The sequence below is a fragment of the Puma concolor genome, chromosome A1, assembly GCF_028749965.1.
Source record: "Puma concolor isolate L17-30 chromosome A1, mPumCon1.1.hap2, whole genome shotgun sequence".
Taxonomy (NCBI): Eukaryota; Metazoa; Chordata; class Mammalia; order Carnivora; family Felidae; genus Puma; species Puma concolor.
The window spans coordinates 135,973,053-135,988,851 of NC_141667.1; the positions used below are offsets into that span (position 1 = coordinate 135,973,053).

General features: G+C 42.9%; 1 protein-coding gene across 3 annotated transcripts in view; it reads right to left on the reverse strand.

Moving 5' to 3' along the window:
• The window catches only part of MEGF10 (multiple EGF like domains 10), a 181,633-nt gene that overhangs the window by 80,213 nt on the left and 85,621 nt on the right, over positions 1-15,799 (reverse strand). For 2 of the 3 annotated variants that reach the window (XM_025924946.2, XM_086705057.1), the window contains exon 5: positions 10,206-10,298. In XM_025924946.2, the coding sequence (XP_025780731.2) occupies positions 10,206-10,298 (93 nt within the window). Of the gene's footprint in view, positions 1-2,927; positions 3,042-10,205; positions 10,299-15,799 lie in introns of those variants that run through there. The other variant, XM_086705049.1, reaches the window with a different exon arrangement.

The window sequence follows — 15,799 nt, forward strand, 5'->3', positions numbered from 1 at the left end:
GCAAATAATTTGTAGTCTGAATATCTTTGCCTAATTTCTTACTGCTCCTACTCCATTGTGGTACACGTTTCACTAAGTTCCACATTGTCATACAAAATCCCCACCTTGAGAAATAATACACGGAAGTTTAGATGGCAGAACCGTTCAGCGTTACCCGCTGGAATGAGGGCGGACTTTCAAACACCTTTCTTAGTCTTGAGGCCGCTGTGTCAGAAGCCTCAGCCCTCTACAAGTAGTAACCTTGATGTTGGTACTATAGCTTTCCCTCTCCTGAGGCCAAGGAGCTCCCACATCCCCATTGCCTAATAGTTCATGGAAACCACATTGAGTACATGTCACCTGGCTTCTATGATTTCACTCCAGGTGACTGTTTATGGACAAGGAATCTTCTGCTAAGTCACCAAGGAAGAATGGGCCCCCTCTACACACAGCCAAGAGCCACAGGAACCCAAACTATCTTAAGGCCACTGAAGGGAAGAACCCTTCATAGGGTCATACCCTTTCTCTAGAAGACTTATGATTACTTCCTTCTTAACTTCTCTGGATATTTTGCTTATATATTTGGGCACATACTTCCAATCCCTGTTAAACTGAAAGCTCCTTGAACAAAGAGTCAGAGTCTTATTCATCTCTCATGTCTCGCTTTTATATCCATCACTATTCCTGGAACATTTATGCCTTTATTCCTTCCTTTCACAAATATATATTGAGCATTACTGTGTGCCCAGTACTGTGCTGGACATTAAGTGAGCAAATTAGCTACAGAGCAGTGAAAACAACAGACAAAATTTTAGGGGCCCTATGTCCCAGAAGGAAAGACAGTACAAAAACAAAAGAAAACAAAACAAAATATTTTCAGTGCCATAAAAAAAATTAAAAAGGAGATGTGATCAAGAATCATGGGGAATACTCTTTATATATAAAGGTTGGGGAAAGCTGAGACCTGATTGGCCTCAAGAAGCCAGCCACATAAAGATCTAGGGAGAAGAGTATTCCAGGTTGAAGGAAGATCAAGGCCAAAGGGAGAAATGAAACCAGTGTGGGGACGCCTGGGTGGCTCAGTTGGTTAAGCGTCTGACTTTTTTTTTTCAACGTTTTATTTTTATTTTTGGGACAGAGAGAGACAGAGCATGAACGGGGGAGGGGCAGAGAGAGAGGGCGACACAGAATCGGAAACAGGCTCCAGGCTCTGAGCCATCAGCCCAGAGCCCGACGCGGGGCTCGAACTCACGGACCGCGAGATCGTGACCTGGCTGAAGTGGGACGCTTAACCGACTGCGCCACCCAGGCGCCCCAAGCGTCTGACTTTAACTCAGGTCACGATCTTGCAGTCTGTGGACTCAAGCCCTACGTCGGGCTCTGTGCTGACAGCTCGGCGCCTGGAGCCTGTTTCGGATTCGGTGTCTCCCTCTCTCTCTGCCCCTCCTCTGCTCGCACTCTCAAAAATAAATAAACATTAAAAAAAATTTTTTTTTGAAACCAGTGTGTCCCATGAGAGGAAGGGAGAGGGCTGGGTAGTACGATACCCAGAGAGAAAGTGTGATGACAAGGGATAGATGGCATAGGGGTGGGACAGGTCAAAAAGAGCTTTGGCGATGATTCCATCTTGGGAAATACTGGGGAGTTCTGTTTTATAGAACAGTTTTGCAAGGTCACTCTGGGGTCACTACAGAGAACTGACCCCAGTTGGGCCCAATTAGGTGTAGCATCAAAGAGGCTATTGTGTGAGCACCGATTAAAAGAGGGCAGTGACATGGACTGGAGAGGTAGCACTCAGGTCATGATTTCACAGTCTGTGAGTTCGAGCCCTGTGTCAGGCTCTGAGCTGTCAGCACAGAGCCTGGAGCCTGCTTCGGATTCTGTGGTTCCCTCTCGCTCTGCCCCTCCCCCACTTGCGCTCTGTCTCTGTATCTCTCTCTCTCTCAAAAATAAATAAACGTTAAATTTTTTTTTTAAGTAAAAGCTTAGATTTTGTTATATTTTGAGGTTGAACCAAGATTTTCTGATAAGCAGATGTAGAGGGATATTGAAGAAAGCCAAAAGAAAAAAAAAAAAAAAGGAAAGAAAAGAAAAAGGAAACACATGAATACGTGATACGGAATGGAGTTTAGTAACATGACAGCCAAGCCTGGTCTTTAACAGCCACCGCGTGTGGACTAGTGCAAGTAACGTAAACATCTACAGTGTTCTCAGTAAGCCAGAATGTAAACCAGACATGAATCCATCTGGTAAGGACATCCACGTCCGGAGGTTGAGAATAATGCAGGAAACTGCACCAGGGCTCTGTCTGGGGGACCTCGTGCCCAGCAACTGTGGACAGAGAGAGGCTTCTGCTAAGCAAGGGCGTGCCCCCCGGGACTAAACAAGATGTCCACAACGAGCGTCTGCATCCACTGTTCCACCCACACACTGAAGTCTAGGGGAAGCCACATCTGTCACACAAAGAATTGCAAGTAAGTACCAGGTACAATGCCGAGCAGGGAACAGCTACGGGGTCATCTAATCCCCACGGTTAGGTCGTTTCATCCTTATTTCAGCACGAGGAACGTGAGGCCCGGAAACAGCACCGAAAGGACAGCAGCCAGGACTCCTGCAATTCAGCTCCAACACGGGGTTTAGAGGGAGCAGGGGGAGGAGGTTCCCTGACCCTCCAGAGAGAAACCAAGAACAGCTCAGTTTTCAGCGTCCTTCGGAAAGGCCAAGTCCGCGTTTTGTGCTCATGACCTCTATCGAAAGATGTGGGCAGTCCATCAGCGAAACTGCCTTCAGGCGGGTCTGATGAACCCTTCCCAGCTCCATCCTTCCCACCTGTCATCAATGCCCTGCCCCCACGCCAGTGGGCCCAAAAGATCTCTTAGTCCTGCTGCTTCATCAACCCGATTTCTAAAGTAATTCTGACAGCGCGATTGGGCATGTTAACGACTCACTGTGAGGACTGGGTTCTGAGCGTCTTCTCTTCCCAGACACCATCGATCCGACTATTGTGTCCAGTCAATAGAGCTTTGCAGCAGACCTTGCTGGGGAATAAGCCAGCTTTTTGTGTCTCACGATTTCTGGCTTGCGCTATCCTTCAAATGGATTCCCCGATCGGAATATCCCGCAGGCAAAGTCTTATTACTTACTCCCTGCTGCACAGCACGCCTGCTTTATATAAAAGGTTATCAGTGTTCCTAATGTTGTACCTGAAAATGTTTGAGCTAGTCTTGCCTCCCAGGCATATTTTTACTGCTTCCAAGTACATTTAACCAGAAACGCCATCGGTGGCTAAATAAGCCCCAGTTTTGAATTTCTAAACCGAAATTAATTTCCATGTTTGCCTCTACTTGGTACTCATTTCAGAAGCCTGCGGAACAAGCTTTGAAAGCTATTTGCGGGCTACTGGTTGATTTGGGGCTCTCCCTTGCGTCCTGGAAGTGCCCTATAGCCAGAGGAGAAACAAATTTCTCTATAGACGTTTAGAAAAATCATAAACAGGATTATATAGATTGAGAGAACAAATGTGTCACTGCTACTCATGCAAAAGCTTTAAAGGGTTTCCAAAACAAAGAAAGGTCTCAGGATTGCATATATGTAAGTATTAGAGAAAACCACACATAAAATCACAGGTTGGAAAGGGATCGTAAGTATAATCTGCCCAACATTCTTAATATTATAAATGAGGAAATTAAAAATTACAAAATGAGACCATCCAAAGGGGTGTCATTTAAAACTCATCATCTCTGAGAGTGTGCCTTTGATATCTCTCAGAGTGCTTTTCTTTTCTTTTTTTTAAAACTATTTTTGTTTATTTTTGAGAGAAAAAAGACAGAGAGACAGAGCAGGGGAGGGGCAGAAAGAGAGAGGAAGACCCAGAATCCGAAGCAGGCTCCAGTCTCTGAGCTGTCAGCACAGAGCCCGACGCGGGGCTCAAATCACAAACCACCAGATGACGACCTGAGCCGAAATTGAAGCTTAACCGACTGAGCCACCCAGGTGCCCCTCAGGATGCTTATTTTCACATTTGTCTGGTGCTGTCAGCCCCTGCCTCCTGCTCTCATTCCTCTCAGGGCCACGGACCCTTGACACTTTAACCAAACCTCCTTTCCAATTTCACGAGGCACTGTACCCTTGTGGTTAAAAAGACTGGCCATAAAGGGGATGTGACTATGCCTCCACCATTTAGTAGGTGTCTAAACTGAGACAAGTCATTTAATTGTTCGGCACGTCTGCTTCTTCATCAGTAAAATAGGAACAAGAATTGTACCCATGTCACGTCTGCCACGAGTATTAAACGTGACTCCTATAAAGCCCTGGCGGTGATGCTGTGCACATACCAAGGACGCAAGGACTATTACCGTCATCATCATCGTCAATATGACCCAACTCCTGCACCCTTTCACGTCTGCAGATTGTCTCTGTTGCCAGTTTACCCAAAGAAAGGTCATCAGATATGAACTCCCTCAAGCTCTCCCCACCTTTGTCCACTAGCTCCCTGATTCTACACACCTCTTGATATCTCTGCCAGCCCTTCTTTCCTCTTCATGCCATATCCAGTTCTCACTCCCGTACCCAGTGCCATTTTTGGCTTTCTCCAGCCACCTCTGTTCTGTGTACCTGCCTCGAAGCCGTGAGTTCTGTGAGGCCAGCGAAAGCTCCACATGCGTTTCCTTATCCCCAGCATCCAATACAGTTCCTTGCACACAGCAATCACTCAATGAAAGTTCACACCATGAACACGCGGATGACCTTCATGGAATCATACAGCTCATTCAATCTAATTAAATAGAACAACCATTCACTCTGCTCCAACCACATGCCAGGCACAATGGAGGCTAACGAGATTAATAACACACAGCGCCTGCCTTCTAGGAGTTGTTTTTCATGCCCTGAAAGAGGAAGAGGGATAGAAGATTGATGAAGGGATGGAGAGATGGATGTTGGGGGGAGGAAAAGGGAGAGGGGGAAGAGGAGGGAAGGGAGAGATGGAGGTAGGTTAGATTGATGTCATATAGGCTAGGGTATGCATTAGAATGCCAATAAAAGTAAAATATGAGTGAGGTTTTTTTTTTTTAATCATTTAATCAAATTTTAAAAGAAGCAATATGTCTGAGTTCAGTAAAATAAATCATGATTTTACTCCAGGGGAAGAAACTTTGTACAGTCTTCTGACACACTTGTTTTTGTTTTGTTTTTTTTATACAGAGAATACATTGAGATCCAGGAAGACTGTCTGTACGTCACAGACAGGAATCCATCCGTCCATGGACAAAGTAAACGGTCAGATTAAATCTCCAAGGGAAGGGGCGCCTGGGTGGTGCAGTCGGTTGAGCGTCCAACTTCAGCCAGGTCACGATCTCGCGGTCCGTGAGTTTGAGCCCCGCGTCAGGCTCTGGGCTGATGGCTCAGAGCCTGGAGCCTGTTTCCGATTCTGTGTCTCCCTCTCTCTCTGCCCCTCCCCCGTTCATGCTCTGTCTCTCTCTGTCCCAAAAATAAATAAAAACGTTGAAAAAAAAAATAAATCTCCAAGGGAAGCCTTTGTAAACCTGCACCTGTGAAAGTACCTGTTCCTTATTCTACCACGTACATTAGTAAAGAAAAAACACACACACCCAGAGATAGCTGTGTGTGAAAGGTATTGATTTACTGCCGTCTGATTATCTGGAGTGAATGATCCTGATTATCAGGCAGAAATTGGGTTGCACAGTAGGATAAAGGAGAACCACGTCTGGAAGCCAAGAGATTCCGTGGGTTCCTAAGAAGTATTTCCATGCCCAGAAGTAAAGGTCAACAGAGAAATCAACCAAAAAAAAGGGGGGGGGGGCAGGACAACTGGAGATTCAGATCCTTCAAGGGGGATAAAGGTTGAGGTCGCTCCACCAGGTAAAGAACCCCAAGCAGCTGAGGTGTGAGGGAGGAGGGGGAAAATACAGAATGAGGGGTGGAAAGAGGAAGCCGTATGTACAGTTATAGCCTTGTGACAAATGACAGCAAGGAGGCCTGTAGCAGTTTTTAATATCTTCCATTTGTTCTATGTATGTGTGTGTTTGTAGATGCTATTTTCTTTTTTCCCCTCTCTTTCCACTTTATATACAAGCGGTTCTAAGTCAATTTTAGTCCAGCAAACACAATATTCAGTGGAACCGTGACAGAATGTGAGGAAAAATTCATGTCATCCATAATGGCTATGTAACTGTTGGGTCTTGTATCTCCTCACTTCGGAAAGAGAGTGAGAATGTTTTTACTTGTAAGACGGAGGGCTGCATCTTGTTGGGTGGAAATGGAGGGCTGTTTCCTTGACGTACAAGAATTCGCATGTGTGTACACATGGGCAGAGAGGAGCTCAGCAACCAAAGGACTGGGTGTAACAGTAGTTATCAGTTTATTGGCTCTCGGTGCTAAATTTATCCATTAACCTGTGCTCTACAAAAGACAATATGGGCCCTTAAATAGTTTTACTTTGCCAACTGACCAAATGTTAAGCAATCTGTAGAGGGCGCTGGAGAGACACTGAGGAGGAAAGTTTTCTTTGGTGGTTCCAGCCTGCTAGCTCAACTGACTCCTACAGGGCAGATGGCTCCTCCAGCACCCTGCTCCTGCCAAGTAAGCACAGGGGGAGGCACTTCTGCAGCATCCGGCTCTGTAGCACCTACATCTTGCATGGTGCCCAGTTTCTGCAACACGACCAGCTTCTCTAGCCCAGCTCCAGGCTCCTGGAAGCATGGGCTACTTCTCAGCACCCAGCTCCTACACTAGCAGGCGAGTTAGCTAGTGGTTAGCAGCACCCATCAGCCAACAACTTCCGCTGGCATCCCTCTGGGCCTTTTCTGTAGCAGAGCACGTCTCGTAAGACACTTCTCCACAAACAGCTTTCCCAAACATCCTATAGTGCAGATTTCTAGCAAATTCCAGAGGGCAGATGTCCATCAAGTTCTACCAGAATAGTACAGCCTCTTGCCGCTCGGTGAGCTGTGGCGTACCTTCTCTAAGAACATCTGGATCCCAGCCCTAGTGGGGATTCCTTTTGGACATCCTGTCTCAGCCCTAGAAGTAGTGGCTGCTCCTTAAATCTGCTATTCCTGTGTTCTTTCGAGTGCTATTAATTCTACTAGCCAATTCTTCATTACTCCAGTCCCCTGTTATAGTTAAAAATGTTTCATAAACTTCCCTGTGTCAATATGTCAGTTTGACAAACTAATGGTAAGATATTAACAAGGGGGAAAACTGGATACAGGTATATGGTAACTCTCTGCCATCTTGCAACTTTTCCGTAAATCTAAAACTGTTCCAAAATAAAAAAGGTTGTTTAAAAAAAAGTTATTGTCGTTTCTGTCTCCGGATTGGACCCTGACCGATGCAAGCAACTAGTCTGATTATCAAGGCAATCATTTTATGGATCTGATATATATCATCCAGTGTGTTCATAATAATAACCAGAGAGGAGGGGACAGAGAAATAGAATCTTTGGAAAGGAGGTCATATAAACTGTGCTACTTAGTAGATTACTCGAGCGTGCGTTTTGTTTCAGGAATTATTTGGCCTAGAGTAATTAAACTATACACCTTCTAACAAGTGATATTAAAGCCACTGCTGCAGACAAAACCCAGGTAACAAGACACAGCGCTCTAGCTCAGAACAGCATTTTCTTATGTGCTTAAAAAAGGTATCAGAAGTGTTTTCCTCAGAGCACCTTTGAAGACTGTCTGTGTTTATTTATGCTTTTGTTCATTTTATTTTTTTTTTAATTTTTTTTTCAACTTTTATTTATTTTTGGGACAGAGACAGAGCATGAACGGGGGAGGGGCAGAGAGAGAGGGAGACAGAGAATCGGAAACAGGCTCCAGGCTCTGAGCCATCAGCCCAGAGCCTGACGCGGGGCTCGAACCCACGGGCCGCGAGATCGTGACCTGGCTGAAGTCGGATGCTTAACCGACTGCGCCACCCAGGCGCCCCAGCTTTTGTTCATTTTAAAGCCAAAACGTGAGTTGTAAAGAATAGACTTAACCTTGCGTCAATATCGTATTCCAGGACGGAAAGAAGAGGTGTCCTCAGAATTCTAGAAGCTTCATGCAAAAATCAGTAAATTCCAAAAGAAAGCAACAAGTTACGTTTTAGAAAGCCTCACCTCCAAAATAAGGCAACAGTTTGTTTTCTAGAAGGCCTAAATCAGTTCTGGAAAGTCTGAAACTCATGTAGCCTTTTCTTCACACAAACACTCATCTAGTCTGTTCTCTCAGCTTGAGGCAGGCGTAGTTCTTGGTAAACGAACTCTGAATAACCACTGCAACATACTTGCCAGGGAATTAGTAACAAATCTCACTTTTCAAATACGTCCACTCTTTTCATTGCCACTAGTTTATATAATAAAGTTATTTTTCTTCAAAATGTGTAGGCGCAACTGATTTTTAAGCTGGAAAAGTTAATGAAAGCGACATTGCATTTGAGGTCAGTCGGCCAGAAAAATGGCTGTGAGCCAAATCCCACATCCCAAACATTTGCCTCTGCGGCATGTGAACAAAATGCCCACTTTCCTCCTGATCTCCAGCAGAAGCAAAACAAAACCCTGCAAGACAGTTATCCATTGGAATTGGAAGCCTTTCAGGGGCAGAAAGACACACACACACACACACACACACACACACACACGAGCGCACGCACACACACGCGCACACACACACACACACACACACACACACACTCCCTGTTGAAGATACAATAAAAAGGCTCTTTCACACAGAATGTTCTGTGCACAGGCAGCACAAGGGACTAGTCCTGGAAATGCTGTTTTGGGGACAGCCAAGAGATCACAAGCCTAAAACAAGTAGTTTCAACAAGATAAACAGTAATCTCCCCGATTCCAATTATAAGCAAGTAAGAATTCTTAAAACCGTTTTATCCAAATGGCTTGAAATCCCTTCAAACTAGTTTCAGAAAATAGTAATGTATGAAATGAGGCTGAATTTGTGTTGTCATCCGATCCTGCTAATTTTTAAAACTATTCTTTCCTTTCTCTAAACGTAATACTTGGGGCATTAAAATTCAGTTGCACTTTGATTCCCCCTCACGTTTTTCAAAGCAAAAGGGAGTACGAAGAGACAGGAAGTAGCCACAATTACACGCGCGGCAACGAGCTAGCCAGAAAACCAAAGTTTTAACTGTGAAATTTAGAAGAGCAACTGTATTATATGAAATTCCACTGCCTAATCCTCTTAATAAAGAATACTAGGTTTTTTTTTTTTTTTTTTTTTTTAATTTTTTTTTTTCAACGTTTATTTATTTTTGGGATAGAGAGAGACAGAGCATGAACGGGGGAGGGGCAGAGAGAGAGGGAGACACAGAATCGGAAACAGGCTCCAGGCTCTGAGCCATCAGCCCAGAGCCTGACGCGGGGCTCGAACTCACGGACCGCGAGATCGTGACCTGGCTGAAGTCGGACGCTTAACCGACTGCGCCACCCAGGCGCCCCAAGAATACTAGGTTTTAAGTGCAAGCTGTTCATAGTCCAAAATACCATTATGTTAGAATTATAATTCTAATTATAAAATTATAGAATTATAGAATTCTATATTATAATAATTCTAATTATAGAATTATATAGAATTATAGAATCTAATTCTAATTATAGAATTATAGGATTATAATTCTAACATAATGGACACAAATTATATACCATATTACTATTTGATTTAATACCAAAATGTTTGTGAATTTTCAGTTATGACCAATATTTCTCCCGAATGTTTTCTGAGCAAGTACTGATTATTTGCATACCAGATATCAGAGAAAAATAAACATACTAAGCATTGAAAATATCAATTTTACTTCTGATTTAAAGGCAACAAGTGGTAAATTTTAATCACCATGGAAGTAACCTTGATCAGTCAACATGTAAAAAGAACAGTTAGGACATAACAATTATGTTACCACAACAGCTTTCCTGAACCAAGGAGCCTAAATTCTGGAACACATATTCATATTTACAGAAGTACCAGCATCGGACTATTGACATCTTCTTTCTAAGGACCTTTCTTTATCCTCAATTAACAACAGTTCTGAACATAATATATACACTGATGTACAAGAAACTGTCTTCATGAGTTGGACTGGGAACCCACACCATACTCTGCATAGGCAACTAGAGGGAAACCCATGGTTCAGGATAAGCTGCAGACAGGGGGGCCCATGCAGCAAAAACACTCCGAGATGGACAAGAACAGGTGGAAACTTACCACTAGAGCAGTTGGTCCCACCCCAGCCAGGCTCACACTGACAGGTGTTCGGAGCAATGCAGCGACCGTGGACACATTTATCAGCACAGTGGGCTGTCAGAGAGAAAATCAATCAAATAAGGAAAGTTGGCACAAGAAGAAAAAAAAAAAAAAAACAACCCAACAACACAGCTGTTTCACATCCCAGTCTCAAGTATCACTTAAAAACAACATGCATGCTTGACAATTTCCTTCAATCCATTCCTTGGCCCTGTCAGGGTCCGCTGTGCAACCAAACAATTCCCCTTCTGATTTTGAGATCTCCAAATAAATTCCTTCATTTCTACGATTTCATTCTACGTCATGCTAAATTAGGAAAGAAGTTGCAAGAAAAACTGCCTCACCCACATTTAAAAAAAAATTATCAGTGACTACCGAATATATCCTCTTTGTTTCAGGAGAAGCATACATATGGGTTCAGGAAAAAAGCCCCAAAGGGAGATAGTGGGACTCCAGAGCGACAGAGTAGACCCCAGAGTAGACCCATAATACCTTCCCTGGAAAGCAAAGTCAAATTTCTTTGGGTGCACGTTACTCCCAACTATGACACAGCAGAACGAGATGCCCTTTTCCTATTAACAAAAATATTCAAAAAATGTCACTGAGGTCTTCAGGGATTAGTAACTCTCCATTTCTGTTTCATTAGTAAATGTCTTAGGTGTGGCCTGACCCGTGGAAGTAAGGGTTATCACCGCAAACATGAGTGGACAGGTAGACTGACATTTCCAAAGCAAAGGTCTGTAGCCTGGTAGAAAGGAACATCAACTATATTCTGTGCCAAACATAAGCATTACCTCCAATGTTAGCGCCGCTCACTTTGATTAAACACCCTTTAGAATGGCTGGATATATGAGTAATTGTGAGAAAAACACAGTGTAGTTTGGGGTTCAGATATTCCAAAATTTTATGTAAGGATGAGACGGAATAAGGTATCCTATGCTTTACAGATAAGTTTTACAGATAAGTTTTATTAACTCACGTCTTATTACAAAAGTAAAACAGATTTTAAACCAATAAGCAAAGTAAACCTACCTATGGTTCCATCAAACGGTAACATTTCTATGTATGGAGATACTCAGGAAATTTTCCCTATATATTTTTCTCCTCAAAGAAAAAAAAAGAATCTTAATATTTTTCAATTTTCCTTTCCATTAATATAAAGGTAAAAATCTTCCCACATCATTAAATATTTTTCATGTGATTTAGGCACAATTATGTGTATAGTTTACATTTGTATATATACTGTATATACACTGATATACATAGTATATATTTACATATGTATATATATGTGTATATATTTTACATACAGTTTCTGGACCAAAAAATGATAACCACTCCTATTATTTTTATCAAAAAGAATTTAGACATGCAGAGATCTAGGGGAAGGCATTTTAGATGAAGAAAAAGCAAAAAAAAAAAGGGGGGTAGAAAGAAATCAAATGAAAGTGAGAAGATCTGTTTGGGTGCAATGTTCAGAGCAGTAGCTTTAGAAGATGTAGACCTTCCATGAAAAAATGCTCAACATCACTCAGCATCAGGGAAATATAAATCAAAACCACAATAAGATACCACCTTACACCTGTCAGAATGGCCAACATTAACAACTCAGGCAACAACAGATGTTGGCGAGGATGCGGGGAAAGAGGATCTCTTTTGCATTGCTGGTGGGAATGCAAACTTGTGCAGCCGCTCTGGAAAACAGTATGGAGGTTCCTCAAAAAATTAAAAATAGAACTACCCTGCAACCCAGCAATTGCACTACTAGGCATTTATCCGCGGGATACAGGTGTGCTGTTTCGAAGGGACACATGCACCCCCAAGTTTAGAGCAGCCCTATCAACAATAGCCAAAGTATGGAAAGAGCCCAAATGTCCATTGACAGATGAATGGATAAAGAAAATGTGGTACACACACACACACACACACACACACACACACACACACACACACAATGGAGTATTACTCGCCAATCAAAAAGAATGAAATCTTGCCCTTTGCAACTATGCAGATGGAACTGGAGGGTATTATGCTAAGTGAAATTAGTCAGAGAAAGACAAAAATCATATGACTTCATTCATATGGGGACTTTAAGACACAAAACAGATGAGTATAAGGGAAGGGAAACAAAAATAATATAAAAACAGGGAGGGGGACAAAACAGAAGAGACTCATAAATATGGAGAACAAACTGAGGGTTGCTGGAGGGGTTGTGGGAGGCAGGATGGGCTAAATGGGTAAGGGCCACTAAGGAATCTACTGAAATCATTGCTTCACTATATACTAATTTGGATGTAAATTTTAAAAAATAAAAAATAAAGTTAAATAAAAAAAAAAAAGATGTAGACCTTCAAAATCAAAGTCAGTTGTTAGGACTTTATTCTGAGAATTAGCTGGGAATATTGTAAGAAACATATAGAATTATCACAACAAACCACCAGGTAGAGGACACCATAAGGGAATAAAGTGACCATCAACTTGAAGAACTAAGGACTCACTTCCTTCACCAGAAGGCCATGTGGTGAGGGACGCCACGTCAAGTGAGCTTGGGACGTTGGGCCGGTGTAGAGATATTAACACCAGCATTGCAAGGAGATGCTCAGCAACTTCCCCAATACTTGATTCAGACAATCACATATTTCGCTGTAATTAAAAGCAAAATCAGCCTGTAACATATGAATACACCGGCTCTCTAATATGTTGCTTCATGCTGCCAGGTTAAGTCAGTACGTGCCAACCTCAGGGTTCAGCGTCTCCTGCCATCTCTATGCATGTGTTTGGTATTGCAGATGTGCCATTCATTTGTAAGGTCATGGCTCTGCACTGTTCTCTAAAATGTAGATTTGCACATACAAGCCAGCAAACCACCATACCTGGAGTATGCAAGGGTCGATTCAATGCCACAAAAGGCTCAGTCTAACTGCACAGGGGACATGCGCTGGATGCTGGATCACACCAGGTTATGTGGCAGCCTGTGCACACAGCCACAGGACACTCCCACCTCACCCAGAGCGCTGGCACCCACCGTGATACGTAAATATGACAGTGCCTTATCTCACTCGTCTTACGCACTCAGGACATCTCTGTCTGCAGCATGTTCCAAACCTAAGTCCTCCTACCCCGATTTACCAGTTTCTCCTTACTCAAGATAGTAAAACTATTCAAAATGCCATTCGCACATCTAAGAAGTTGTAAAGATCAGATCCTAGTCGCCTTTCGTATGAAAGAAGAGCTACCCGAGAACACAGAAATTGGATATGGCGGCCGCTGAAAACAAGGGTTGCCCATATCCTCAAATTTCACATTTTTGAGATCGCTGAGTAATGAATATGAATGCTCTCATGTTTGATTCCTGATGGGATAAACTTTGTGTTTTATGAAATGAACACCAAGCAGTCCAGTCAGCTACAACAGATAAAAACAATAATCCTGTGATAGTAATGTCAAAATCCAGATTATTTTTATAAATGCCTTGAACTAACATTTGGCCAAAGTCTGGAGCAAAATGTCAATAGATAGTTAGTAGCAAACAAATTCATCTGTAAATTAATGAGAAACTGGAAGGGGGATTCTGCTTCCCTAATGATTTTTTTTTTAATTAAAGCTAAAGCCAATGAAATTGCCCCTGAGCAGTGAAGCCTCAAGTCAAGTAATTATCTAAGTAATGCGGAGTATTGTGGGTATGGATTCCAGAAGGAAAGAACACAAATTCTACTGCCACAGTGCAGAATCCTCACACAGCATTAGATTCTGTCACACAAGTGCCATCTGTGTTCCAAGCTCTTATCCCACCAGCTCTGGACTCTCCACATCTAATAATAACCTTCACCAAGAAACAGCTGGACCAGCAGGAGCAAAAGGAAACATCAGAAGGGAAGACAGTAAACTATAAAACTCTGTGCTTTCAAACATCCCAATTTGCCACGTTGCAGGGACACTCACTGTGGTGTATATGTTGACAGTGACCCTTGCCCAAGGACATCAGCTGAGCTCGATCCCTACCCCTGTCCCATCTTCCCTCAGTTAGCTTTGGATGCCACCCACTCTGGGGGCTATGCTTCCATAACTAAAGCACTGCATGTGAGAAATAAAGTAGAATAAAGGTGTCGATTTGTCCTGTAGAAAATCCCAAAGTAGGCACCTGGGTGGCTCAGTCGGTTAAGTGTCCCACTTCGGCTCAGGTCATGATCTCATGGTTTGTGGGTTCGAGCCCCGCGTCGGGCTCTGTGTTGACAGCTCAGAGCTTGGAGCCTGCTTCGGATTCTGTGTCTCCCTCTCTCTCTGCCCCTCCCCTGCTCATGCTGTGTCTCTGTCTCTCAAAAATAAATAAACACAAATAAATAAATAAATAAATAAATAAATAAATAAATAAATAAAAGAAAATCCCAAAGTGCCCTAGAAAGAGAAAAGGAACAGAGGTTCCCCTTAACAAATGTTTAATCACTTAGGGGCGCCTGGGTGGCGCAGTCGGTTGAGCGTCCGACTTCAGCCAGGTCACGATCTCACGGTCCGTGAGTTCGAGCCCCGCGTCGGGCTCTGGGCTGATGGCTCAGAGCCTGGAGCCTGTTTCCGATTCTGTGTCTCCCTCTCTCTCTGCCCCTCCCCCATTCATGCTCTGTCTCTCTCTGTCCCAAAAATAAATAAAAACGTTGAAAAAAAATGTTTAATCACTTAGATTTCAAGAATAGTTACCTAAAAAAAAAATAATAATAATAATAATAATAATAAGTACTAAAGACCCATCATAAGTGTGGCTCTCCTATCCATGGAAAACAGGCTTCTTATTCCCTCTTCGTGTCCTTTCTTCTTATTTTTCAAATCAGGAAAATGCTAGCAAAGACGAACTATCCCATATGATTTAATTTCCCCATCTCCCTTGAAGAAGATCATCAGATTTCATATTCTGAGATTTTAGTAGCCTTTTTTGGATACCGGATGTAAGTAGCAGCTCTGGGCCCACGCTAAGCACTGCTGTAGACACATCAGTGTCTTGAGGGTAGCCAAGGCATCTTCTCCCTCAAGAACTGGCAGGCAAGAGACACTGATGAGAAGTGAAAGCTGTGGACAGTCTGTCTGCCTGATGGACAGGTGAGGACTGACATGATGACCTTAAGGTCTTCTCTAATTAGGCTCCTATTTCAGCCTTAGATCCTAAATCCACTTAAATCCCATTACCAGTGCCACGGACCTCATTTCTTTCACGTGTAAATACTTGGCTTTAATACCAAGAGCCACTAACGATATTCAATAGTTTTCTCTTCTGTAATGTACATTTCACTTTGGATTTACACCTTAAAAAAAAAAAAAAAGTGTGGGAAGACTAAAGATTCCTTTATAAACCAATTATATCTCTAAATACAGTGCTTACTGTTGTTCTAATGGATATAATATCAATTCGTGTAAGTTAATTTGAAAAATGTTTCCATGATCAAAGTATCTTTTGAAAATAACTGTCCAGGGGCGCCTGGGTGGCTCAGTCGGTTAAGCGTCTGACTTCAGCTCAGGTCACGATCTCGCGGTCCGCAAGTTCGAGCCCTGCGTCGGGCTCTGGGCTG